General features: G+C 42.5%; 1 protein-coding gene across 5 annotated transcripts in view; it reads left to right on the top strand.

Annotated features, from left to right (window-relative positions):
- Window positions 1-25281, top strand: part of anks1b (ankyrin repeat and sterile alpha motif domain containing 1B) — a 157448-nt gene that overhangs the window by 48384 nt on the left and 83783 nt on the right. For 4 of the 5 annotated variants that reach the window (XR_007031776.1, XM_047336143.1, XM_047336142.1 and 1 more), the window contains exons 4-10: window positions 3494-3646; window positions 5374-5517; window positions 11374-11449; window positions 13269-13370; window positions 15640-15762; window positions 16705-16892; window positions 19682-19813. Coding sequence is in view for 4 of the 5 variants with exons in the window: in XM_047336143.1 (XP_047192099.1) it covers window positions 3494-3646; window positions 5374-5517; window positions 11374-11449; window positions 13269-13370; window positions 15640-15762; window positions 16705-16892; window positions 19682-19813 (918 nt within the window). In the remaining variant the exon portion in view is untranslated. Of the gene's footprint in view, window positions 1-3493; window positions 3647-5373; window positions 5518-9252; window positions 9458-11373; window positions 11450-13268; window positions 13371-15639; window positions 15763-16704; window positions 16893-19681; window positions 19814-25281 lie in introns of those variants that run through there. The other variant, XM_047336144.1, reaches the window with a different exon arrangement.

Genomic DNA, 25281 nt, shown 5'->3' with positions numbered 1-25281 from the left:
CGGCACTGATGGTGTTTACCACGGCAAATGTGTGCGTGTGCAGGTAAATGTACTGTAATGCTACAAGCTTTAAGAAGATACTATGAGTGTGTGTCCTTCAGGTAAGAAAGATATTGAAGGAGAGGTTGCATTTACATCAATGATGTATCATGAAAATGATGATGTATATTGACTGAAAGGAGCTCGGACGAGCTGATACTTTTCTGTACTCTCCCTCTCCACGGCATATTTGTGACCCTTAACTGTACATCAGTGCCATATGAGCCTGAAAAAAAAAGAAGCACTGACATCCATTTGTATGGACATGTCAATAATGTGCTGCCATGCCGCTTGATGTGTCATTAGTGGATGGTTGATGCTCGGAGCCCAATCAGCAACAATACACCGAGTGCTGGATGGTATTGGAAAGCTGTCAGAGCGAGCGTAATGGAAATTCATCGCCGGCTCTGAGAACAGAGGCAGGATCTCTCCTTCCCCTGCTCTCCCTCTCTCTCCCCCTCTTCTGCTCTACCTTCCTCGCCCTGTCACTTTGAGTGTCTGTTCACCTTTCTGTCACCTTTTCCCTATCTTAAAAGCGACGCATGAGATGCAAAGCAACAAAGCTTTATTGTCCGTTTTGAGGTTGCGGGAAAAAAGAGTCGGCGACTGCACCACCAACAGCAGCAATCTTTGTCCCAGTGGTTAGAATGTGTTGATTTATGTCTGTGTGTGTGTGTGTGTGTGAGAGAGATTGTTTTTCATGTTGAATCTGATAATGGGGTCTCTATAGCCCTGTTGTTGAACGTCTGTTGCGTAATCCGTGATAAATGTAAATAATCAAATGTTGACGCCACAACGTTTCGCCCAGCAGCTGTTCTGGAGCGTCCCATCGGAAATATTTTCCGAACTCTGCTTTGACACCGTGACACTAGACGACATCTACATCTATGTTCTTAATGTGTTGGATGCATGAATGAAATGAGCCTAAATTTTTACTAATATATGGTTATATTATTAGTATTTTTCATGTATAGTTCAAACTCGTCAATCACCACGAGCATACACAATACTCAACGGGTTGAAATAGTACAAATAGTTTGGGTCAAAGGTTTAGCCACTGTCTACAGCCGTGGGCTTTACATATACTATCTGCTGGTAACCATGGAAACCATAATCCATCCTTAATATTGTATGATCAGTTCTTCTTTAAGTGTAAAGGGTGCAGGCCACAAGTGCCATGATGCACTCTGGGGAATCTTGAGAAATAATGGACTCTGGTGGAAAACGCCATCAGTTCTCGTCGCGCTGTTTCTTTACGTCCACCTTGTTTTTCATCAGGAGACATTGCTGCATATTAATATTTAAAGAAGTACCCTATAATTGATAGGGTCAATATATATTACAGGCTGGATCTTCAACTTCTTTTTTTCTTTTTCTTTCAGGTGCTCCTGCATTTAACCTTAGATCATAGATTAATGACCTGTTCTCCAGACACTGCTTGGCTATTCTACATTAAATACTGTCAGGAGCAAACGATGACCGATTGCTCTGCATTTCTAGTCGCTCGGGACGAGGCTGGAGTATATGACGATAAACGAACCCTGTGGAAATGGGAGCCACTCCAGTGGAAAACAATAACACAGTGGAATATCCACACAGGAACAGAGGAAGTGGAGTTTATTAAACATAATGCAACCAGCAATTATACCAGTGAACTGCGATGGATGTGGATTATAGTGTGCGTGAATGTGATTATGGTGCTTGCAGTACAGCGGAGCTGCAATCAGACAACCCGAACGTTCCACTACGAATCGAGGGGTGTGCAGAAACTGATGATCTGATTGGTTGAGAGGGAAAAGCTCACAAGCATGTTGTGGTTTTCTTTTTCTTTTTTTGCAACTATATCAAGTGTGTGTGTGTGTGTGTGTAAGTGTATTTTCATGTAGCGGCTCCTTCTGTATCTCTTCATCTCTCTTGCTCGCTGCTCAGAGGGGTAAATTAAAGTATAGGGAGTGGAGTGAGATGGGGAGCGAAGACGGGGAAAGGGGTGGTCGTGGCTCTGGGGAGGAGGAGAGTAAGAAGAGGCATGAGATGAGATCTGAGGCTGTGTGGTCACGGTGTGTTGGAGTACGATCGTTGGATGTTTGAGAGGTGCATTCAAGGAAGTGTGTGGGAATTTGTTACAGAAATGGAAGGAGAAAATTGGAAAACATATCAATTTTTTTTTAACATGACTGTAGTTTGAAGCTTGAAACGCATTTTGTCAAATGTTGATTACATGAAAGTCAATTTGTCTTTAGTGAGCCGCCTTTTAGCCGCCGTTAATTGTCACTTATTCAGCCTGACATTGTGTTCGCACTTGGACTGGGGGCTCTCCTCTCTCCTATTTAATCTCCTTAAAATGTAGGTTTTGCTCTTGGACAAACACCAGCAACAACACACATAATATCCACTCAAGCCTAAAATATATACGGTTGCCAAATTATCCATTTATAAAGTATATAGAAACATATAGAGATTTAATCCCTGCAGGGCTCACTCTTTAATTTCTCTCTCTCTTACCCGTATGGTGATCCATCGTGTCCCTCTCTCTCCTTCATGTGTGTCTCTCTCCCCAGTTTCCCAGTCATTCGTGGGTCCATCGGCAGTGTAGTCGTCCTGACAGGGGTCCCCGGAGAACCAGAATTTCAAAAATGACACACACACACACACACACACACACACACACACACACACACACACACACACACTTATCTCTGAGAGATCTCAGGCCAAAGTGTGGGCAGGATGTTATGTTGCGTAAATCAAGTGGCACCTTTTATCACTGTAGAGGTTTGGGTTACTTTTATGTGGTTGTTGGAAGGTATGCTTCATTAATCCTTGTGAGGTAACAGTAACCGTCGTATTCATTCTCAAGCAGCATGACTGGGAGAATTTTTTGTTTTTGGATAAAATCCATATGTGATTTAATACATGTTCCTTTGTGATGCATCAGTTTTTCTGAGCTCGAGAAGATGCACAGAGTGACCAAGTCTAGAATCTGTTTATATACTGTACCAATCGGAGGCTGGATTTTTTGTGAATCAATTTCAAAAAGGGCCCTGAAAGTTTGATGAAAAACCTTCTGCTTTCAACTTGTGCTTATCTTTCACACAAATAAGAAAGTTTTGAGACGTGCTTCATACGTTTAGCACAGTACTTTCAATTTTGAATTTCACTTTCTGTCAGTGCACCGATAAATGAGATGTTTTTTTCCTCTTTCTCTTCCCTTCCATTTGTCTGCCTTCTAAATCACCTCCTTATGCTTCCAATCACATCAACTCATATTCTTTTCCTTTTCATCTATTTTTTTTCATCCCAAACCCATCGTCTGCCTTTCTTGCTTACTTTTGACCTTCTCTGCTGCATCCCTGCACCCCTCCATCCTCCCTGTCTCCTTGCCCCACTTTTCATCATTCCCTTATGTCCTACATCCACTCCTCCTCTCACCTCTCCCCATTTCATTCTTCCACAGAACCATGAGAGGGAAACGGCGCTTCACTGTGCAGCCCAGTACGGACACTCCGATGTGGTGTCAGTGCTGCTGCAGGAGCTGACCGACCCCACAATGAGGAACAGCCAGCAGGAGTCACCTCTGGACCTGGCAGCGCTGTATGGACGACTGCAGGTCAGCGTCAATGACATATTATTATATTAATGGTGGATATTTTACATAAGAAAGCTTAAGGGTTAAGGGCTATATTCTACCACATGATCTCACCTGAAGTACAATGAGAATATGTGACAACATAAAACCAGGAGAACAAGCAGCCGTCACCATCAAATCTGTTCCTCAAAATTTAATGTTCAACCCTCCTGTATTTACCTGAAACACGTATCCTCACCTGACTCATGAGCCTCTAACAGTTTGATGACATAGATAAAGGAATATGTGATCCTGTTAAACTTAACCCAGAGGGGAGAAACTCAGATTTTACACACACAGGAAGCAAAGGACATTTCCTGAACGAGCCTTTTGAAATGAATGAGAGTGTCATGGTCATCACAAGGGCAGTGCTCTAATAATGTTTAATTTGTGAAATTTAAAAGTAAAAGCTAAAGTCAGTTAAGGTGAAACAAAGGAAGAGACTAGAGAGATTTAAATATCATATTTTAACCAAATCAAATGCAATTTAAAGTGCTTAACAGGTGAAACATAGGATGGTAAAAGTGAATTAAAGACTCAGATTCAGAGACTAATGCTTTTAAACAATCAATAAAAGAAAGGTAGTTATGATAATAATAGATATGTCAAAATAGCAACAACACAAAAGTAGAAAGATAGATATAGTTAAATAAATAAAAAATATTAGCACTAAAATTGTAGTAAAACTAAATGGTATAGTAATCGGTACCCACTGTTTAAAAAATTTAATGATCTTTATGAGGTTAATCAGTCGCCATATTGTAAATGAAAATTACACTGAATGTGTCCGGCGAAAGATCAGATGATGAATTAGATTTTTTCTCTCTCTCAATTGATCATTAATCACAATGTAGATCTGTTTAACTACAGGTATTTAACACCTGACTGTACACGTGACTGTATTAGCAGGTTGGTTTGAGTTGAGGTGGTTGAGGTATTTTTCTTCTTCCTGGATGATGCTTTAATAGCTCAGCTCAACAACAGCTCGTTCTCTCTGAACCTTCCTCCTTCACTGTGTGTGTTATTGTGTGTGTGCGCTGTACGTGTGTGTATGCTAAACTTTTGCCCTGTGTTAGTTACATCTTCACACAGCAGTAGCTTCCACCACAGGGATTTCCCTTCATTATTATGCAGAGAGAGTGAGAGAGCGATACATGCTGCCTTTATAAATTATTCATTCACACTCAGACAAACCTGTGTGGCTTGACTGCAATTACTCAACTAGCTCAGCAGAGAGAGAGAGAGTGTGTGAAGACATTTAAACATCAGTGGGCTTTTGCTGCAAACACCTCACAATGCGAGTGTGTGTGTGAGCACCCTGTGTCTCGTTTGTCACATTTTGAAGACATGCTTACCTGCTTGTCTATTATAGTATTTGAGGATCTCCCCCCCCCCCTTCATATTTCCACCATATTCCAAAAAATCCACAGCAATTTCCGAGCTTGGAACGGCTGATTGCCGTGCGCTGTGGTCCTCATCACCGCTAACACACACACACACACACACACACACACACACACACTGCTGTCCTGAGGAACATGCAGATGAAGACATTATTCCCTGAGATATTAATGAAAACACCTTAATCCTGAAATGCTAAGGACATTTCCTGGATCTGCTCCTTTAACTGGAGGATCTGTGATTTGTGGGTTTGTCATTGACATGTTGTTGTTGCTGCTGTGTTTGTCTTTTTGTGTTTGTGTGTGCAGGTGGTGCGCATGCTGGTGAGTGCTCACCCCAACCTCATGACCAGCCACACTCGCAGACACACTCCGCTTCACCTGGCCGCGCGTAACGGACACCACAGCACCGTCCAGACGCTCCTCGATGCCGGCATGGACGTCAACTGTGTGGTAAGATTAATGAACAAGCTACTGATGGGCAGTTCTCGAACAGAACCGAGTAATAAAGTAGGACTTGACATTTCCTTCGTGTTATCTGATGAACCTGCGAGTGGAGCAGTGACGAGGATTATCGGCCTTCTTTTTGTCTGAGCAAATCGTTCTACTTCTCTGCGACTCAGCGTCTCCCTCCTCCTCTCGACTCTGCTGCCTCGTCTTTTTAATGTGGGTACAGCTTTGTTTTCTTTGTGGATATAATCCACCACGGGCATAACTGCTTGGCACTTTAGAAAGTGTGTGTGTGTGTATGAGAGAGCATATGCGGTGTATGCCTCCCATGGAGCGGTGGTGGAGAGGGATGAATAATTGATTGGGAGAAAAGACTGAGAGTGCAGGAGGAGGAGGAGGAGGAAGAGGATAGGGTGTTCCCGAGAGGACCTGAGAGTCCACCGTGTCCGTTTTCCACCATTTAAATACATCGTCATTACAGAAAATTGAAATGCAGAGTCATGAACAGTACTGTATGTGGTGCCTCTTTTCTGCTCAGTTTTCGTTTGGACGTTCACATTTCGTCTTGTTGTTGTCTGGACGAGTCAAACGCAGCTTTGTCTCTTTCTGGGTCATTTGTTTCTGTGAAGCCTTGTCAAAATGCTGCTGCGCTTTGCTTCTCCCTTCAACACTGCTTTCTGTCTCTCGAGATGGATTTTCTTTCACAAACTAAAAACATTCAACTTGCTCGTTTGTCTTGAACGTTAAGAAAAACAACCCAATTAGAGGAGCTAATCAGTCTCTTAAGACTATTTAATTTAAATCCTTTCTGAGTATGTGATCTGAATAACTGTACCGCTCATACTACAAGACTTTCGTTCTGTTGAAGACTGTTGTGTTGATTTGGAGGATGCACTAACAACACAACTGATCTTACAAGTATTGATATGCAACATATAACATTTGCTCTACCTTGATCGCTGTCTCATCATATTAATTGTCAAACGTGAGTCTGATTCACTGAAACTGTTGAGACTTCAGGAATCACACGTGTCCAGTAAACAACAAAACACTGTAAATACTTCAGTTACCTGAATCCACTTCCACCTACGGTACTGTAAAGCACCTGGACGTCTTTAGGGAGGTCTTCTTTCACACTCTGACTCTTTAATCAAGTCGCTGCTGTTCAGCGATCTTGAAGGATCGACGGAAAACCAGCATCAAGGGTTTTCGAGGGGCTCAGTCGGACTCAAAGCCTCAGGAAGCTGCTGTGTCTGAATCAACAAAAACGAGACAGTTCAAGCTGCCGAGGAGCCATCGAGGCAGGGAGGCAATCGATATCAGGGTTCGTCTTTATAAAGAAAACTCTGAAGGTTTTTTATTGCTGTGCAGTTTGAGTTGCATTTGATAGATCTGAGGCGATGGGTTCACTCCGACTGTTGCCAGAACAATAAATAAAACAGACTCAATACATGCATCATAACAGAGGCTGCATTTGTCTGTTCCCCGACCATGTAAAGTCTAGTTTATATACAGTATATGAAGCATATACAATGGTCTCTGACGGCCAGAAAACAAATCTGCTGAGGAGAGTACTTTATAATATTCTGCCCCCAGCCCCCAGAATACAGTATGTTCGAATCTGTCACAAACATATTGCTGCTGCAGTTTGGTGTGTATGTGTGCGTGCGTGCTTTTCATATCTGGAAAGACAGAAACAACTTGAGTTGTTGGACGCGGGAGACGATCTGATGCTGTCACAAGAGAAGGAATTGCATGACTCAGCGGTGTTGTGTCCAACCTCCCTGCCTTCCGTCCCTGCTGTGTGTGTGTGTGTGTGTGTGTGTGTGTGTGTGTGTGTGTGTGTGTGTGTGTGTGTGTGTGTGTGTGTGTGTGTGTGTGTGTGTGTGTGTGTGTGTGTGTGTGTGTGTGTGTGTGTGTGTGTGTGTGTGTGTGTGTGTGTGTTTGCGCGTGCGTGCGTGCGTGCGTGCGTGATCTGATCTGATCTGATCTGAAGAGGAAGGCTGTATTTCTCTGCAGGGATTTGGCCTCAGGCTCCATGTGTCTTGTGAAGATGAACTCGACATGGCTTTGATTTGCCTCATCTGCTCGACTATCCTCTCTCTCTCTACCTTGTGGTGAGGAGCGTTGCAATGAAAACCTTTGATACCTCAAGCCATCTCTGCAGTTTACGCCTCACTTTTATTTTGCCCTGTGTCCTTTTGGCTCCGTCATCCCTTTAAGACCGTCGGAGTCTTAAAGGTGTAACGCACATTACGTAATGACTTGACGCAAACTGTTGCACACCTGGCGAGTGGAGTTACCCTCTCTGTGGGATGCTTTCTAATGAGTTGGATGATGAGGAGGAAAAAAAGTGATGTTGTACAAGTTATGTTTTTTTTTTTGCATGCAAGAAATCTGACAAATGTTTCACAACATCAGCTGTTTTGCGTCTGGGCCCTTGTGCCTGATGCAATAAATTAAAAAACTCATTAACTGACTATAAGCAGGATTCCTCTGGTAGAAACTGGAATGTACTGGTTATGTCTTCGGCTCCAGTTATGTATTAGATAATCAGTTTAGCAAAATATGTGGAGATAAGTCATCGTCTGCTGTTGTACTGCTGGTATTCTGTCATTAGACATTAGCTTCATCTAGCAGTGCGGCAGTGACACCACTAACTGCTGCAGGGATAAGACTGGGACACTTGTGTCCTTGTGAACATACTTTTCCATGACAAGATTCCATTAACTGTGACAAATATATCATATGAATAGGGTAAAATTGTGCCTGCACTTTAAGCAAATAAATCATTGCACCCAGGTTTAATGCTCTTCTCTGTCTCACGTCAGTTCTGCTGGATTGGGATGAACAGTGCTGGTCTGTGATTCGTCCTCTTTCTCTCACTTCCCTCCAGTCGTTCTCGTCTGTTCCTCTCTCTCTTTCCATCTGTAGCAGTTTGTGCAAAGCCATGTCAGAGCTATACAGTGCAAAGGGAAGGCTGTCGGCGACTGGCAGATGGCCACCTTGTCACGAGTTGAAGGCACTGTGTGTGTGTGTGTGTGTGTGTGTGTGTGTGTGTGTGTGTGTGTGTGTGTGTGTGTGTGTGTGTGTGTGTGTGTGATTGTGTGTGTGTGTGTGTGTGAGTGTGTGTGTGAGAGAGAAAGCTCTGGTACAGGTCGGTAATTGGAGTCAAGCCATATAGGTCTGTCTGAGTGTCCATGAATAATTTATAGAAGCGGTCACACTCTCTCTCTCTTTTCACTGTCTGTCTATGCATCTCTGTCTTTTTCCTTTTCTGGTCATTTCCATAAATAAGAAGGGAAATCCCAATGGAGGAACCTGCTGCTGGCTGGGCAGGAAGCCAGCACAAGTCAAAAGTTTAATATAAAGACACACTCACACAAACACAATCGCACTAGACTGCATTTTGTAAGTGGAGTTGAGAATACAAAGGCATGAGATTCCCAAAATCGGCGAGAGACCGCTACGTTTTCAGGCAGTGGTTCTGAAACAGAAAGTCATTCGCCTTTCAAATCTCGGAAACTGAGAGTGAGAATCGCCTTCCTCGTTTCCTTGTGACATCACTGCATAATCGCCATAGGAAACAGGACGGGAAGTGGTATAGATGGCCACAAGCGGGGAGGTTAGGAGGGCAAAGCATGTGTGTGGAAAAGGGGGTGGATCATTTCCTGCACTCCCACCTCCTCTCACATCCTTGTGGCTCCACAGGCTAAACATCCACAGTTTGATACACTCAGTGACTCTGCAAATGTGACCACTCACCCTATTATTTTCTTTAAACTTGGGATTTACACCTGAAAAAAAATCTCTTGGCTAACCGGACCATTGACCATTGACCCTTTCAAGGGCGTTGCTGCTTCTGGCATATTGCCTCATATCTCCATCATTCCCTTCTCTGTGGCGATGACACATTTGTTGTGGAGGAAACAGAGCGGCTAAAGTAAGTTTAGTATTCCCTGCAGCGGGTGTTAATCTGGTGCAGTGTCGCGTTGAGTTGAATTTCCCGGCAGGGTTCTGTATCAGCAGATCTGGCTTTCATCCAAATAATTTGTCTTCATTAAGCTCCGGAGTTTGCTTCAGTCCATGTTTTCATCTGCGTTGTCAGGAATCCAACCGTGAAGGATGCGGCGGCGGTTTCGGCCTATTGTGTATGTTGCTGTGTGTGTTTTGTTTTTTAATTGTGGCTTTAATCACTCACGCATGAGTGCGAGGTCAAGTTCAAGCCTTTCGTGTCTCTGATGGGTGGTTTCGTTTACAGAGAGGTGCACAGGGCAGAAGTTTCAGTCAATTGAGAAACACAGAACTGTGCCCAAAGCTGTAGACCAATAACTGCTAGAGTAGCCCTCACAATATGGTTAAATATCTTTAGTCATTTTGAAATGGATTCTCCACCTTTGACCTTGAAAGTACAGGAAATCGGTTTGTCTATAAAGTGCTCAGTAGTGATAAACCATTGGTCCTAGAGCAGACTACCACCTTTAATTGTGCAATAAGATTGATATGTGTAAGCTCAGCTGGAAACTGAATGTAAAAAAACCAACTCTACATATAATTCCCTACAGTATATTGTGTGTAGTGAATGTGCGAATGATTATGGACACAGTGTTTTGGAGTAAAAATGTGAAGGCTGCATTATTTTCATCCTTTGTCGTCAGTGTTCTTCAGGCAGTGCAGGTGCGCTGCTGTGGTGCGTTGCTGCCACCTGTAGATCAGTCAACTAATGTGACACCAGATGCTCGATTGTGTTTCATGTTTGTGCACATGTTCATGTTTCTTCACTCCATGATGATTCAATTCTGCAGCCATAGTCAAATATGGCAAATATTACACACACTAAATTAACAAAACATGAATTCCCTTCCCCCTTGTAGTAATATTAAAACACATGCAGGACAGCTTAGCACACTGCTTTACCCACATTTTTTTTTCTTACAAACAAAAAGAGAGGCCATCAGGATGATGTGTAAGATGCTGCTGTCACAGAGACATTCAACACCTGGTGGCTTTAAATCTATTTTTGTTCTCACTCCCGCCGCTGGGCGATTAAACAGCTGTTTATGTCTTTGTAATATGGCTCTGAATGTTGCTCTGTTAAAAGTGGCCTTGTCAGTGCTATCGTTTCACTCATCTCTGCAGATCCAACATGAGGCGTTTAGCAGCGCCCTCCCCTCCGTGGTTTTCCATATGTTGCATCATATCTGTAATATCCCGTCAGCAGCACTGGAGGCTGACGCTTGCGGCAGTACTCTACGGTGGAGGGGAAACTGGGGCGGTTCCACACAGGCTCCCTCTGCCTGTGGAATAGTTCCAATCAGTTTGGCCTCACACCAGCAGGGTGATACAGACAAAATCTTTAATGAATAATATGTATCGTGATCTTGTAAGATGATGTAACAGTTATAAACTCATGATTTTAACGAAGCAGTAGCTTGGCCATGAGTTGAAAAGGAAAGGCTAGTTCACAGTCTGGCCTTTTTCCAGAGTTTGTCTTTCACATATTACAAAAGCAGCAGGAGATTGTCCGAAGCAGACGCGTTCACACCAACCTGCCGAAAGCAGTGTTTTTGTTTACAGTCATCACCAGGCCCACTTGCTGGCTGTGAATCGTCCTGAAATGTTCTCACATGGGCCCACTCGGGACAGTTTCTGGAAATTTAACACGAGGTCTGGCAGGAATAGTTCTGGGAAATGTTTTGAAAGTATTTGTTTACAGCGGTTTTACAACAACATTCAACTACGTCCTCCAATGTCGCACGTTAACCACATACTGTACAACTCGGCCGTAGGAGTATATTTTTGTCTCTTGTCGTTAAAGTGATGGAATATTAACAATCTGACTCTCTCTCTCTCTCTCAGACGGAGAATGGCAGTGCCCTCCACGAGGCAGCTCTCTTTGGGAAGATGGATGTAGTTCGCCTTCTGCTCGACTCAGGTGGGTTCATAAATGTCTCCCAGCAAAACAAAAACTCGGAGAGTTTGTGTGTGTGTGTGTGTGTGTTTGCCTTGTTTTGTCTTTGAGTTTAACCTGCAGCTAGATGCTCTACATGTGGGGTTTTTTTTCCTTCAGATTGTGCGTTGAAAATAGCCTCAGGTGAACTCCAGGCATCTGTCTGCTGCTCTTCTTTTGTGCCGTTAAAAACAAAATGATGGACTTTAAAGTTTATCGTTGTTTTGGCTGTTTCTTCTTTCAGTGCATGATATTCATTGTCTGATGTTGATGATCTCACTTGACTTGATATCGTGGCCAGAGGTCACAGCGATAAGTGACCAAAATCAACCAATGCAAATCCAAAAGTATTACCATATATTAAATAAGTAAAAAACGATTAAACAAAGTAAATGATTTTAATTTTGTACACTTACCACTCAAACCAGATAGTCTGGACATATGTCTTTTGATACCGCTGCCATCCCCTACCCGATTTCCTTCAGCACTTCCTGTTTCCTGCAGCTCTTCCTCTCATGTTCTTTTGGCCTCAATTTTAATGAACTTCCTGGATCAACATGGGGCCGTGCTGGCCTGATTCACTGAACTTTAACTATACAAACAAAAAAACTTTGTGCATGACTGTTCAGAATCGCGGGTGGGGTTAGACTCAGGATGATGTCCTGCCTTTCATTGTCAATCATAAACTATAGAGGGAAACAGCCTAGGATGCTGAAATAAACAGTCCGGAGGCCAAACATGTCTTAATGTCACGGTTTGGGTTAAGTGCTGAGAACTGGCACTCGTTTATCAAACATCAAAGTTCATTCTAGACTGTGGAGGAAAGTTTCTCTCCTCGAGATCTATGGTGTTTCTTTCCTGCCTTTATTCGAGCGCAAGTTTTTCATTTTGGAGCATTATATCTTTATTTTATTTTAAATTTTCACAGCAGCTGCTGTGTGCGCTCAGATATACTGTTGCTGCGCAAGTGTTCTACGCATTCACCCTCTGGCTGATTCTGTGCATTCACAAAACTGCTGCTCTCAGATTTCTGCCTCTTGCTCTCGAATATTTTGTGGGAAATGATCCTGTCCAAATTCCCCAATCAATAAATATATTGCAGGAATCGGTCTTACGGCGTCCTTTACTGGCATTTACAGTTTCAATCCAGCATGGATCATATTTTATTATTTTAAAGAAAACAGGCACATTACATCAAGATCAAATGTGCTTCCTCTTTAATTTTTCTTTAATTCATATCGTTTGGTTCCCAGCAGAGAAACTGGAATAGAACAACATATATTTTTCATGTAGACTTGGCTTGATAACCACAGGACGGGATTTAACAGAGCAACAGTCAAGTACAGTATATGACTACTTGTAGTGGAAGAAAATATTACCATCTTATGAAATATTGTCCCAAAAGCTTGTTTTTTTCCCACACTGCTGATCTTGTTTGTGTGATTGTCTGTATTAGTCTGGGAATGTTCCTGTCTCAGTTTTTTTTCATGTGAGCTTGTGTGTGTGAGTCTCGTCTTTGTCTGTCTGTCTCCTGTGTTTTGTGCATTTGTGAGTGAGTCGCTGTCTGGGATTGTAATTCAGCATCGTCGAGTGTGACAGACAAAGTGTTACCCGCTGTCCCCACATAACTTGATGTAAGCTGTCAAAGGATTTATGAATTAATAAAATCCCACATTCATCCTTTGCAGATTGTAACTCATTCATCCTTTGTGACTGGAGTGTCACGGAGTCTCTCACCGTGATTTTTATCCAGTTGTCAATGAAATATGGATGTTCATACAGAATTGTGTGTGTTTATGATCAGGTATCGATACTAATCTGACAGATTGTCATGGGAGAACTTCTCTGGAGATCCTGAGGGAACATCCTGCAACACAATCCCAGCAGATCACTGCTCTTATCCAAGGTAAGACACACACACACACACACACACACACACACACACACACACACACACACACACACTTTCAGATTCAGATGACACATGAGAAACTGGGTCACTGGAGGAGCAACAAAACACTCATGAATAGAACTTTAGTACAACATAATTTATATATTTGCAGTTTATTTTTAATGTTTCGGTAGACTTGTAGAAACTTTCTGGAGGACTTGACGCACTTGAAGAGGCGTTGAAAGAGGTGCTACCTGTCAGATACGATGATTGATGAGCGTCCGCAGGTGAAATACAAGAGAGAACTTGATACATTTTACAGACATGTAGATATACAGTATATAAGCTGATCACATGTCAGTGGTTGGCTGTCCTCATTTTCAGATGTTTTTGCCACGCTAATGTAAAGTATGACATTGTGACCGTTGTTGTGAGCGGATGCGATCCAACTGAGAAATTTAGTTTTCCAGGAAATTTATCTTCCATCGGGGAAACAATGGAAGCTCTTGTATACGTTAGGTTATACAACTGGAGCCCTGTAAACACTGGGTTCCCGTTGTCTCACAGGCTGAGACAACTGTCTCGTCCAATATGTCTTGATGGTTTGGTTTTAGTGTTTAATTTTACTCGATAAAACGATTTTTTGGGGAGTATCCTGTATATTGAATTTGTATAGACAGATTTGCAGTTTGCTCCCTTTCCTACACCCACTGCCATCAAAAGTCACTCAAGTTCACTGCACTCTGTTTCAACGTGTGACCAGTGATTGTTGGTTTGAGTATTCCCTCAGGACCCAAAGATTCTCCAGGTTACAACTTCACAAAGTCAGTGTTGTCCCGACGTTATTATGAGGCTGGGTATCAAAGCTGTAATCCGTGGCTTGGAGGTTGTCACTGTGTCCTTGTGTGGTTTTATGTTAAACGCATAGTTACAGATGATTTAAAGAGAGTGAAATAAAGGCAGACAGCGGATGAGGAGAGTATGTGGGAGCTAAAATTAACAGCAACTTGGTTTTAAATGTAAAGTAAGAAATTATGGAGAAAGAATTCTGACACAACAGCCAAACAAATTGCTAAATGCAGCACTTTCTGGTATATTGGGAAATCGTAACGTACGTTTTAATGCCACTGTTAAATGTCTCTTGCACCTGAACTTAATCCAGCATCATTTAGATTCTAGAGTCAATGACGACACTTTAAGAGCTTTGAATAGACCACTTGCGGCTTTTCCAATTTCAAAAGACTGGAATAGCATCCATCAAAATCTAATCTTCGTAGACATTTGGACTTCAGCATAAATAGGGGAACTGAAATTGTGTGTGAGTGTGAGGATGAAAGAGAGAAAAGAGAAAAAAAAGGACACAGCTGTGAGCCAGTGAAAAGATCAGCTGCATGCCATTTCCTGTTGGAGAGGAGATGGTGAAAGGACACACACACACGCACGCACGCACACACGCGCACAAACACGCACACACACGCACACGCGCGCGCACACACACACACACACACACAGAGCAAAAGACCTGTCATTTACTCAATTCTACCAGCTGCGAGGCTTTGTGTTTAGCCACCGGCACCTCATTATGAACAGATTCTCATTTGATTTAGAGCAAACGATTCGTCCTATACGTGTTCAAATTCATTAACAGTTCACTTTTTACTGCCCAGCGGCAACTGATTATGTTTCCCAGTGGTGTGCAGTCGTTTGGCCGCAACACGTGAGACACGGAGCCATGTAGCTCGTGTTGTTTATGAAGAATCTGCTGATGTACCAGTGCAGAGCAATAAAAAAACAGTCAACGCATTTTAATCCCTCCTCTCTGGCTCTGATAGACTTTATAATTATATGCAAATGTAGTTGTGTGTCATAATAATTGAACTGAATGCCAGGATTCTTTCTCCTCACTCTTCATCTTTTTTTTTCTTTTCCCACATATTTCTTCGCCCTGGCCTGTATTCAATGCAGCGCTCTTTATTAGTAGGAGCTGTGAAGTGAATTTGTATTTTGAATTGAATGCAGGGACAGTCTGTTAACCATGCTGATAATTGTACTTTTATATTGATCCAGTAAAATGTCTCTGAAATGCTTTTCTTCCTCCTCCTCTTCCTCCTCCTCCCTCCCACTGCCATCACATTTTCCTCCAAACTTTTCTTTCGCCCTGCACTTTTTCTCTGATTTCTTCCTGTTTTCCCAACACATTTCCAATTCTTTGCTTCTTCTTTCATATCTTTCTTCACGTTTCATCCCCCACCTTCTCTCCCCCCTTGCCTCCACATCTCTGTAGAGTATATGATGGATGAGATGGAAAGGAGGAGTCTCATGGAAGAGCCTGTTCGCAAGTGTCCCATCCCAGCACCTCGAACCTCTGTCCCCTCGCCCTGTGCCTCCCCCTCCCTCAGACACAAGAGTGAGTACAAACATTATATACACTTAATCACTTAAGACTGCAATTCAAGTTGATTAAAGAGACATTTTAATATGATATCTGACCAGAAAGCAACTTCAAAAAATAAATTTCCTTCTGAGAAAGACAGAAACCAGAAGCAGTAATGTGAAATAAAGTATACAGGGGAAAATACATTTTGCATGAGGTTCAGGAATGTGTTTTAATATACGCCTCAATGTCTCTGAAAGAATAAATATAAAAAATTCATCCGTATAATTAAAGGAAATATACTAAAGATGTACTCAGCAGCCCAGAGAAAGAATTTATTTTTCATCCAAAAGTTATTTCAAGCTTATATATGCTTATATTTTTGTAAGAATATACCTCTAAACATGACTGTTTACCTTTTCCGCAATCTGTATAAGTGAACGTATGTGCAATATTAATGCAGCCATGCTTTTACCCTGTCCAGCACTGCCCCCTGTGTCATGTATGTGACACTGCGCCAAGCTGAGGCTGAGCTGCTCTGCTCCAATTTCTCAATGACTGTCAGGCAGCAGATACCATAATTACCTTGATTACCTCGGACATTAGTGGAGGGAGGCAAGAGGACGTGAATGTGCCACGTTGAATGCATCAGCAGTGCAGAAGAGAGAGAGAGGAAGTGTTTTTACAGCCATCAGTTCTGGCTCAAAGGTTGATTCTGGTGTTAAAAATCAGGGAAACAGGAATTTATTTTCTTTTTTAACCCCATTTTAACTGTGAAGTGTCTTGTTAGTTCAGAAATTAAAGAAATCAACTTCACAGTACATGATTATTTTGAGAGATGACTGTATGCTTTTGTTAGTTATACAAAGTTTATTTTACCACTTTTTCCCAGCAGTAACAAGAACTGATGCTTCCAGGGGCTTGAGATATATTTCTTACTCTTCTTCTTCTTCTTCCTCCTCCTCCTCCCCCTAGATGATGCAGTGACAAGTGAGCTGTCCAAACTGCTCCACGAGATCAAAAAGTGCCGGGACAGGGACTACTCCTTCGAGGAGCTCTGCCACACCATCTCCTCCCACTCCATGGACAGCTTTGGGAGCGGGCGTCTCTCCGATGAGGACCGCCCAGATCGACCCAATGGCACACTGACGCGAGTCGCCAAGGTAACGGGGAACAGTTGTGATGGACGATTAGTGACTGAGGTTTTGTCTCCTCATAAAGTAGATACAATTCTACTTTTGGACACATTTTCAAATTTATATATTTTTTGTCAAATAACAAAAATATTAATAGAAGGATTTTAATGGCTGTGTTATCAGACAAAAGGTCCAAATGTGCTTCAGTACAGTTTGCATGCAAGTCCTCGCTTTCATAAATGCATGTACTACTGTCTATCTTGACAGCAGAGGGCAGTATCAGACAGACTGATTCCGCCAAGCCGGCTTGTCCAATTCCGTATTCACTCCTTGTCAACGGAATTAAACAGCTACTGTTTGTCGTTTGCGTGAATATGTTTAGAATAGTAATTATTCAAGCCATTCAAACAGCCTGCAGACTTTCTTTTTTTTCTCTGTGACCTTGCTGCTTCTAATTTCAAATTATTGTTTGTGGTTTCTACTTGTTTACACATTCAATCACACACACACTTCCTCGCAGAGGGAAAGTATTTATTCGAGGTCCATTTTGGGACAAATAGCTGACTCGTATCAGTATTAACCGAGCAAAGAATCACAGCTACAGTTTATTTCTAACAGCCAGCGCAGCGTGACGACGAAGCACTGGGCTTTTATTAATTCCACTGTCCAGGAAGTCAGATGCTCGGCTGGACTTGGGGGTCATCCATCACGCTGACCCCCCACCTGAGCCTTTACATTGCGCACGCGCGCACACACACACACACACACACACACACACACACACACAGAGAGAAGCATCATGTGGCTTGTGTGAGTCTGTGCTTTTTGCTTTCCTATTAAGGTATGTCTGTTTCTATTTTTTTTTCCATTTCTCTCCTCCTTGCTCAACAACAGCAGTGCACGCACACGCACACACACACACACACACACACACACACACACACACACACACAGACACACACAAACAGAGAATATCGTGACACTGACCAGTAGCTTACAATGATTTAAATTCTGTTTGTGTACAGTGTAGCAGGCGTTCAGACCTTCAGAGGTTACACACGTGTGCATGTACATGGAACACGGAACACGCAAACCTTTGGTCACTGTAATTATCTCAAATCCATTTTGTGTGTATCTCTCTCTCTCTCTCTCTCTCTCTCTCTCTCTCTCTCTCTCTCTAAGTACCAATTTGTATTCTATTACTGACATACACAGTGTCTGTGTGTATAAGTGGCCCCAGGCTGCTGTCTATGCATGTGGCCAGAGCCATTAGTATGTGATTCGATATGTCTATTACACATGAATAAAACATGTAGAAATCCTGGACAGTTCTCTCACACTCACTCAAACACGCACACACATTACCATGTGACATTACCTTGGTGCCCATTGTGTAGAGTAAATACAGTACATGCACTCATTACTGATCAACCGAATATGTTTCTGAAAGCCGATGTAACTGGTTTTACTGGTAATAATTTCTGCTGTTACATATATTTGAATGGAATCCTTCTTGAGAGCAGCAGCTCGACTGCAGCAGTCAGTTTATCTTTCAACAGTTATTTTTGTCATGCATCAACTGCGTCATCCATAAAATGTCAGGAAATGGTGAAAAATGCCCATTACATTTTGTCTGTGCACAAGGTCCTGAAAGTGCTTCTTTTGTTTGACGAACACATGAAACCAAGGACATTAATGAAAAGAAAGTGGCAAAAAAAATCATAGTTGAAAAGCTGCAAGTGTGACAATTTTTGCCTCAGTTGATATTGTGTTGTCTGACTAAGAACAGTCTTTGTAAGTGTAGATGTCCCTGAAGAAGCATTTAGACTGGAACCCCCCCCCCCAAAAAAAAAATCTGTCCCTTTAACGGCTTCCCATTGACAACTAATGTAATATTGATCAGTTATGCAGTCCTCAGCAATGAATAATTAATGGTGTCCTCTCTATCGAACACTGGCTGATATCTGTTTTTCTGTGATGGAAGCATGTTTCTCTATTGTCCATGCATACAGTGTAGTCTGTGTTATGTGCAGTCTTCTGTCTGCTTTACATCAATCAATATTCCAGAGTTGTTGCAGAGGCCGTTTGCAATCTGGAGCGATTGGTGACCTTTTGATTTCAGCCTCACTTTGTGCCTCCATCTCCATCGTTCTCTGTTCCCATCTGTCCCTCCCTCCTCCTGTAGTTTCTCTCAGCCTTATTACTCACAATTTTTCTTCCTCGCTCAAGCCTTTTCTTTGTCCTCCCGTCTCTAAACCTGTCCTCCAAACTCCCTCTCCTCTCTTAATCCTCTCCCTCTTTCAGCCGACCTCCCTCGTCCCTTTGCCACAGGCTCTTTGCACGCTGCTTGTAAAAGCCACATATCGGACACTGTGGCGATTCTGCTCTGTCTGTGTAATCTGCTGTGACCTGTGTCCTGTGCTACATCATATGGTTTACTGAGATATCAGGTGGGATGTATCTGCCCTCTGACACTCATATATATATATATATATATATATATACACACCTGCCTCCTGGGAGGCCCAGGAAAGGACCGAGCGTGCATGTGTGTGTTAAAGTTGTTTTGCTGTTTCTGCACCTCCCTTGTTTTGGGCGAACCTTTTTCTCTGTTGCCCTCAGATTAGTAATGTGGAAGTATCTCTACTTGTTTTAAGAGGTGTGTCACTTTTCACTTCATGAATTATATAAAATTTAAAAATCTCTTAAACGTTTGAATAAACTTTTTTAAAAAAGCCTGTAAGGCACATCGATCTGTACTCAACGGTTTTGTTTTGTGATGGGAACTGACTCGTTCTCTGCATTTGAACTCACAGCGGCCGACCCCCCCTCTTGCTCCAGCCCTGGAGGAAGATGAGGCAGACAGGAGTTGCGGCCCCACTGGATTCTGGGAGGCTCTGACACCCTGTAACGGCTGCCGCAACCTGGGCTTCTCCAGCCCCTCACAGGTACACACTCACACAAATTGTTTTGTGCGCACACAATGAGTATTGTATAACATAATCCTGATATCACTTCATAATCAACATATAAAATTAACAAATGGTTGGAGAGTAACACATGGATTCACTGCAGTGAAATTACAGGTTAGTGATGCTGCCATTGTTCTGAGTGAATTCTTTAACTGGTTACCTTGGGAACGCATGCAGTGAATGAGCCATCACTAGAGAGACTGGATCCTCCGTCTCAGTATCTGTCTCTATCCTGCACTCGTGCTTCTTCTGTCGATCACACATCGTCTTCATCTGGCTTTAAATGAAATTTCCAAAAATCAGCAAATCCCAACATACATTATATCATGGCACTTACAGTAAGGTCAAGGCTTTACAGCAATATATTATACTCTTATACAGTTGCATGTCCAAATTCTATAAAGAGTTGATATTTGGTCTGCTTTGTGATCTCAACAGCTCACATGAGAGCGCAATATTCCTTTCAGCATCGTTCATCTGCAGCACCGAAGGAGCATTTGACAGAATGAATAGACAACTTAATTATAATGAGGGTGTAAGAGTGTATGCTTTCTCCATGTTGAAATGACAGTATATATAATTACATACAAGTATCATGTGCATTTACTAATTCAAAACCAGATAAATAGATACAGATGTTAACATAGAACAAAAAAGAGAGAATTCAGTTTATACACTGTCTGCAAACATTTTGTACTGTAATCTTTCCCTTAAGCATTTCAATCAAATCTATTTTGTATATTATATTGGATATATTATAAACAAAGGCTTTGATCTAGCTGAATAGCCATGGCAAAAGAGGGAAGAGGCACAGGTTTGATGTCAGTAAGATTCCTTATTTGGATAAAAAAAATATTTGTCCGGAAAAGAAAATCTTGTCAAGGTTGGATCTTTCTCCCGCGTATACTGGACTTGATTGGTGAATATCACTGTGTCATTTACTGATGTCATATTTTGCACGGTTTTGTTTGACGGCCCAGAAATCCTCACTCACTGCCGTTGTGGCAGATGCTTATTAACAATCTTAATCCAAACTCGTCTTCCTCCATCTTTTCTTTTTTACTTCCTTCCTTCCTCGCTAACTTCGCTCTCATCCGCTCGTGCTCTGTATATAAGTGTGGTTAGGCATGTGCAGATGAGTGTTTAGCATTGAGACGTGTGTTGGCTCAAACAGCGGGACATTTGACAACACAACAGAGCCTCTGTCTTGTACACTGGCGGCCTGCCCACTCAGCTGGCACACACCGCCTGGAGAGATTTACACCTGAGTGTGTGTGTGTGTGTACACGCTAATTTGTTGTTGCATAAAACCTCTGTGCATTTTAAAAGTTTTGGTATACCTGTTAGCATCTTGGCCTACACAGCATATTTAGGGGGCCACAGCTTTGTGTGTGTCTGTGCAAGTGTGTTTGAATTTGACGTGTTATCTTGAGTTTGTGTGGGCGGGTTTGTGTGTGTGTTTGTGTTTGTGTGTGTGTTTGTGTGTGTGTGTGTGTGTGTGTGTGTGTGTGTGTTTTATAGAAGAGGATATGAGAGGAAAGAGAAACTGAGTTATTCTTGCATAATCATCTTGGCTCCGTGTTAATTTGACCTGTGTAATTGTGAATAAACAGAGTTAGCCTAACGATAGAAGCCTGTGCATCCCAGGTGAGGATGAATGGACCAAGTGGAACATTTTTCTCCCACCGTCTTCATCTCTTCTCATCATCCCACAAGAAATCTGTCAATGCTTCTTTCGCTTGTTTTCTATCATCGCCCTCTATCCCATGCTCGTCTCGCTCCCTGCCTCATTTATCTTTCACTTTATATTTCTGCAGAAGTGAGTTAACCTTTGCATCGATTGCCTGAATGCTGAGTTTCATGGTTGTCTAGCTTGCCACTCAAAGACTGTCAGTCAAAGAAGTGGACTGTCTCCTAACAAGTCATCCAGAAAAGATTTCAATTTCAAAACTTAAGATAAAAAGGCAAACAAAGGTTATTTAAATTTTTTTCCTAAGTTGAACATTCAGGCGAGGGGTGGCACCTGGGTAGAGCATGCAGGAGGCATGACATGACTCACCTGATGTGAATCTTCCGAAAAATGTTCCTAGGGGGCTGTCTGGAAAATTTCCGGAAAATATCCGGCACAACATTTACTGACATTTGCATTCTCACATACATCTCCTCTGGAAAAGTTCATGAAAATGTCAGCGCATGTCTGAAGGCAGCTCAAGTAAAAAACAAAACAGGACCCTATCGTGTGGGAATGATACCTGCATAAGGAAGCTTCCTCTGGTGTGAATTTTCGTCACTGACCACAGGTTCTGCTCCCACCGTTGCCATGTGAACGCCAGTTGACGCAAAAGTTGGTGTCGAGGAGGTTTCCTCTCTTATGCCGACTTTAAGAAAGAAGTACACGTCTCACTGGTGGAAACCTTGACAGAAGATATACAAATTCAATAAGAGGACACAGATAAACAGGGGTCTGCATGGTTGCCAGGCAACACAGAAATTCATGAGATGTCAGGCGTGGGATGTCCACAATGGACAAATCTCTGTCGCCATCAGCGCAGGTGCATCACGGGGCGCACATCAGGATTGACTCCTTCATCCCTGTTCCTCCATCACTGTCCCTGATAGTTCTCTCGCTCTTTCTCCATTTGTTTTATTTTCCCGAGTAGGTGGCTGCTGACCTTTAAAGTTCTCGTCTCTGGCAGTTTTGAGGAGTTGAGGAGGGGGAGCAGGTCTGTGTTTGTGCTGGCAACAGGTTAATCCACAAGGGCTCTTGTAGTTGCTGAGGAAGATCAAAGGCAGGTGTGGGGGATTGGAGGGATTTATAATGAAGGACTGAACGTGCTCTGAGGGAGAATAGGTGGCGTTTTAGATTTTATATATTCAACGGTTTTGGTTTGATCACGTCTTCAAATTTTGTGACTGTGAAAAGTTCACTATTGCTGAGAGTTGAGCTGTAACAATGTTATGATATATTTAAAGGAAAAGTTTGACTATTTGTTTGCAGTCATTTAGTTAAAAAACATGGCTTCATATTTGCATTACAGTACAGAGATGAAAGTGATGTCTGTCTTGTCATGTTAAGATAGTGAGAAGTGTATTTTCCAAAATGTCAAAACTATTCTTTTGACAGCTGAAAGGAAAAACAAGTTTAAGCATTAAAATGTGCAAAGAGAGGAACATTTCAGATTTAAAATTGTTGTCTTCTTGAGGATGCACCGCTGTGCATCAAGCTGAACACGCCTCTGATGATTTATGAAGACAGTCGTTGGCCTTTTGAAGTTTTTTGCTGGAAGCTGCCGAGCCTATGGGTTCAAACTGGTGTCAATAAGATTCAGTGATCTTACTGAGATCCAGGGATTCCTTCAATCACTTAACGTGTTTCCTGCCACAGACCTTTTTATTCCCTCCCGGACTGATTTTATGTGGCAGTTTAGTGTGGCTGAGTTGATTTTTAAGTAGAATAACTGTGCAACTGATAGTTTGGCCTCTTCCTTCTCTTCTCTCTGACCATTTCTTTTTGTTCACGCTTTGATTTCAACACTTTCAGACAATATTTCTCTCTCTAGTTCTGTCCTAACAGACTGCAACTAACTAGAAGAGTTTTACCTTATTTTTCTTTTGCAGAGATATCATGTGATAATATGACCTGTTTTATTTTTTTGCTTAAAAAAAAGAAAAGATGTACAGTAGAGACCCATCATTACATTTTCTATCCCCATAACTAAGCAAAGGCCAGTAAGTGGTGTGTGCGCGTGTGCGTGCGTGCGTGCATGTATTTTTAAAGTTTATGTGAAGCTGATAGGTGCAGTATTCATCCCCTAGAGCAATTCCCTGTATCATAATTTAAATCTAATAAGCAGACTAGCCATAAAAGTAAAAGGGATGTTGTTTTTTACCACTGAGCCACCACTAAATGTACCGACAGGTACACGAGGAGCAAGGAAACTCATTCAGCGCAACAAGTGAGTCACTGAGACTCGTTTTTATTTCATTATTACATCGTTTTTTTATTCCTGAAATATAAAAACTTTGCACCATATTTATGCGGCGCACTCATCGCTGCCACGCTCCTGTAAAACGTCCTCCCATGTCGTCGCGGCTGCAGTTAAACACAGGGAAGGCTGCGGTGGCTCTTCTGTCAGCAGCCACTTGCTCTGGCCGTGTTTGGCGTGTTTGCCATGACTGTGGGACGAAGCGCGGAGACAGGGGAAGCCACAGCTTGGGCTTTGTTAAAGACGGCGACTATGGGGAATGTGAAGGGTGTTATTTTCTGAGGAGTGACTGCTGGTGTCCCACGGGTGGCTCAGCTAGACGATTTCCTAAGGATTAGCCAGTAATGGAGGGGAAATCAAATTCCGCAAGGGAGTCCCTGCTTACTGCCCTGATCAGCCTCCGTCTCACCAGCTCTTTTTTCTGTTTTCCCTTTTTCCACACTCGGCCTGCTTCGTCTCTCACTTGTCTCATGCAGATCAAATGAAAGCTCTGTTCCTCATTTCTTTCATTTCTTTTTATACTTCAGATAAAAGAGTAATTAAAGATTTTGGGATATACTTATTTCCTCTCTTGCAAAAGAGCAAGGGAAACTGCCAGCTCTGTTTTGTACAAAGCACAGAAAACGTCTCCGAATTTGATTTAGCGAGATGTTTCAAAGTTGTTTAATCCATCAGATATTGAAAGATGACAAGTTTTAAATGTAACAACTTTTTCTTAGCAAACAACAGCCAGACACAGAAGCTGTGCACAGCATGGCAAAGAATCAGCCAGATCACACACCACAAAGTGTAAATCCTGTCTTCACTAACAGTCTTTGCCAACCTGCTATACAGCCTGTGACGGTGCATTGAAGCACTGGGCGATTTATAGATTTGAGTGTGTTGGCATCCTGACGTTAACATTTAGTTTGAAGCAGCACCGTGCTCTGTGAATTGCCTCACAGAGCAGCTGCCATGGTTGTACAATCTTAGTCTTGTTTTGCTTTCAGAGGAGCCAGGCTTCATGCTAACCTGGGATAATTAATGCACGCCACGAGACTGATCGTAATCTGGCTCTTGGAAGGAGCCTGTATTTTTCCTTGATTGTCCAACTCGTCCTTTTTGGTCAGCATGTGTCTCTCCACCTCTGTCCTCTCTTGACTGCACCTCCCTCCGTCTCTCCCCTCAATGAGGCCCTCAGAGGGTCCCATTGTCCTCTCTGGTGTCCAGCCCTCCCCTTTTCTCTCTAATCAAATAGCCTACATGAGGAAATGCCAGCAAATTATAGCCTCTATTCATATCTGATGGCCTATGAACTCATCCTACAGTGTATGAAGCGGCGGGTGGGGCTGAGACTTCTACAGTATGGAGCTGAGCAGGCAGACAGAGGAAGAGAGAGTCACAGGATTAAGATAGAAGTTCCTCAGACGTTACCACAGCAGCCTATGTGTGTTATCAGCTCGGCACATGAACACACAC

The sequence above is a fragment of the Scophthalmus maximus genome, chromosome 12 (genome assembly GCF_022379125.1).
Source record: "Scophthalmus maximus strain ysfricsl-2021 chromosome 12, ASM2237912v1, whole genome shotgun sequence".
In the NCBI taxonomy this organism is placed as follows: Eukaryota; Metazoa; Chordata; class Actinopteri; order Pleuronectiformes; family Scophthalmidae; genus Scophthalmus; species Scophthalmus maximus.
The sequence above is the reverse complement of the archived record's forward strand: the minus strand, read 5'-3'. Positions and strand labels throughout refer to the sequence as shown.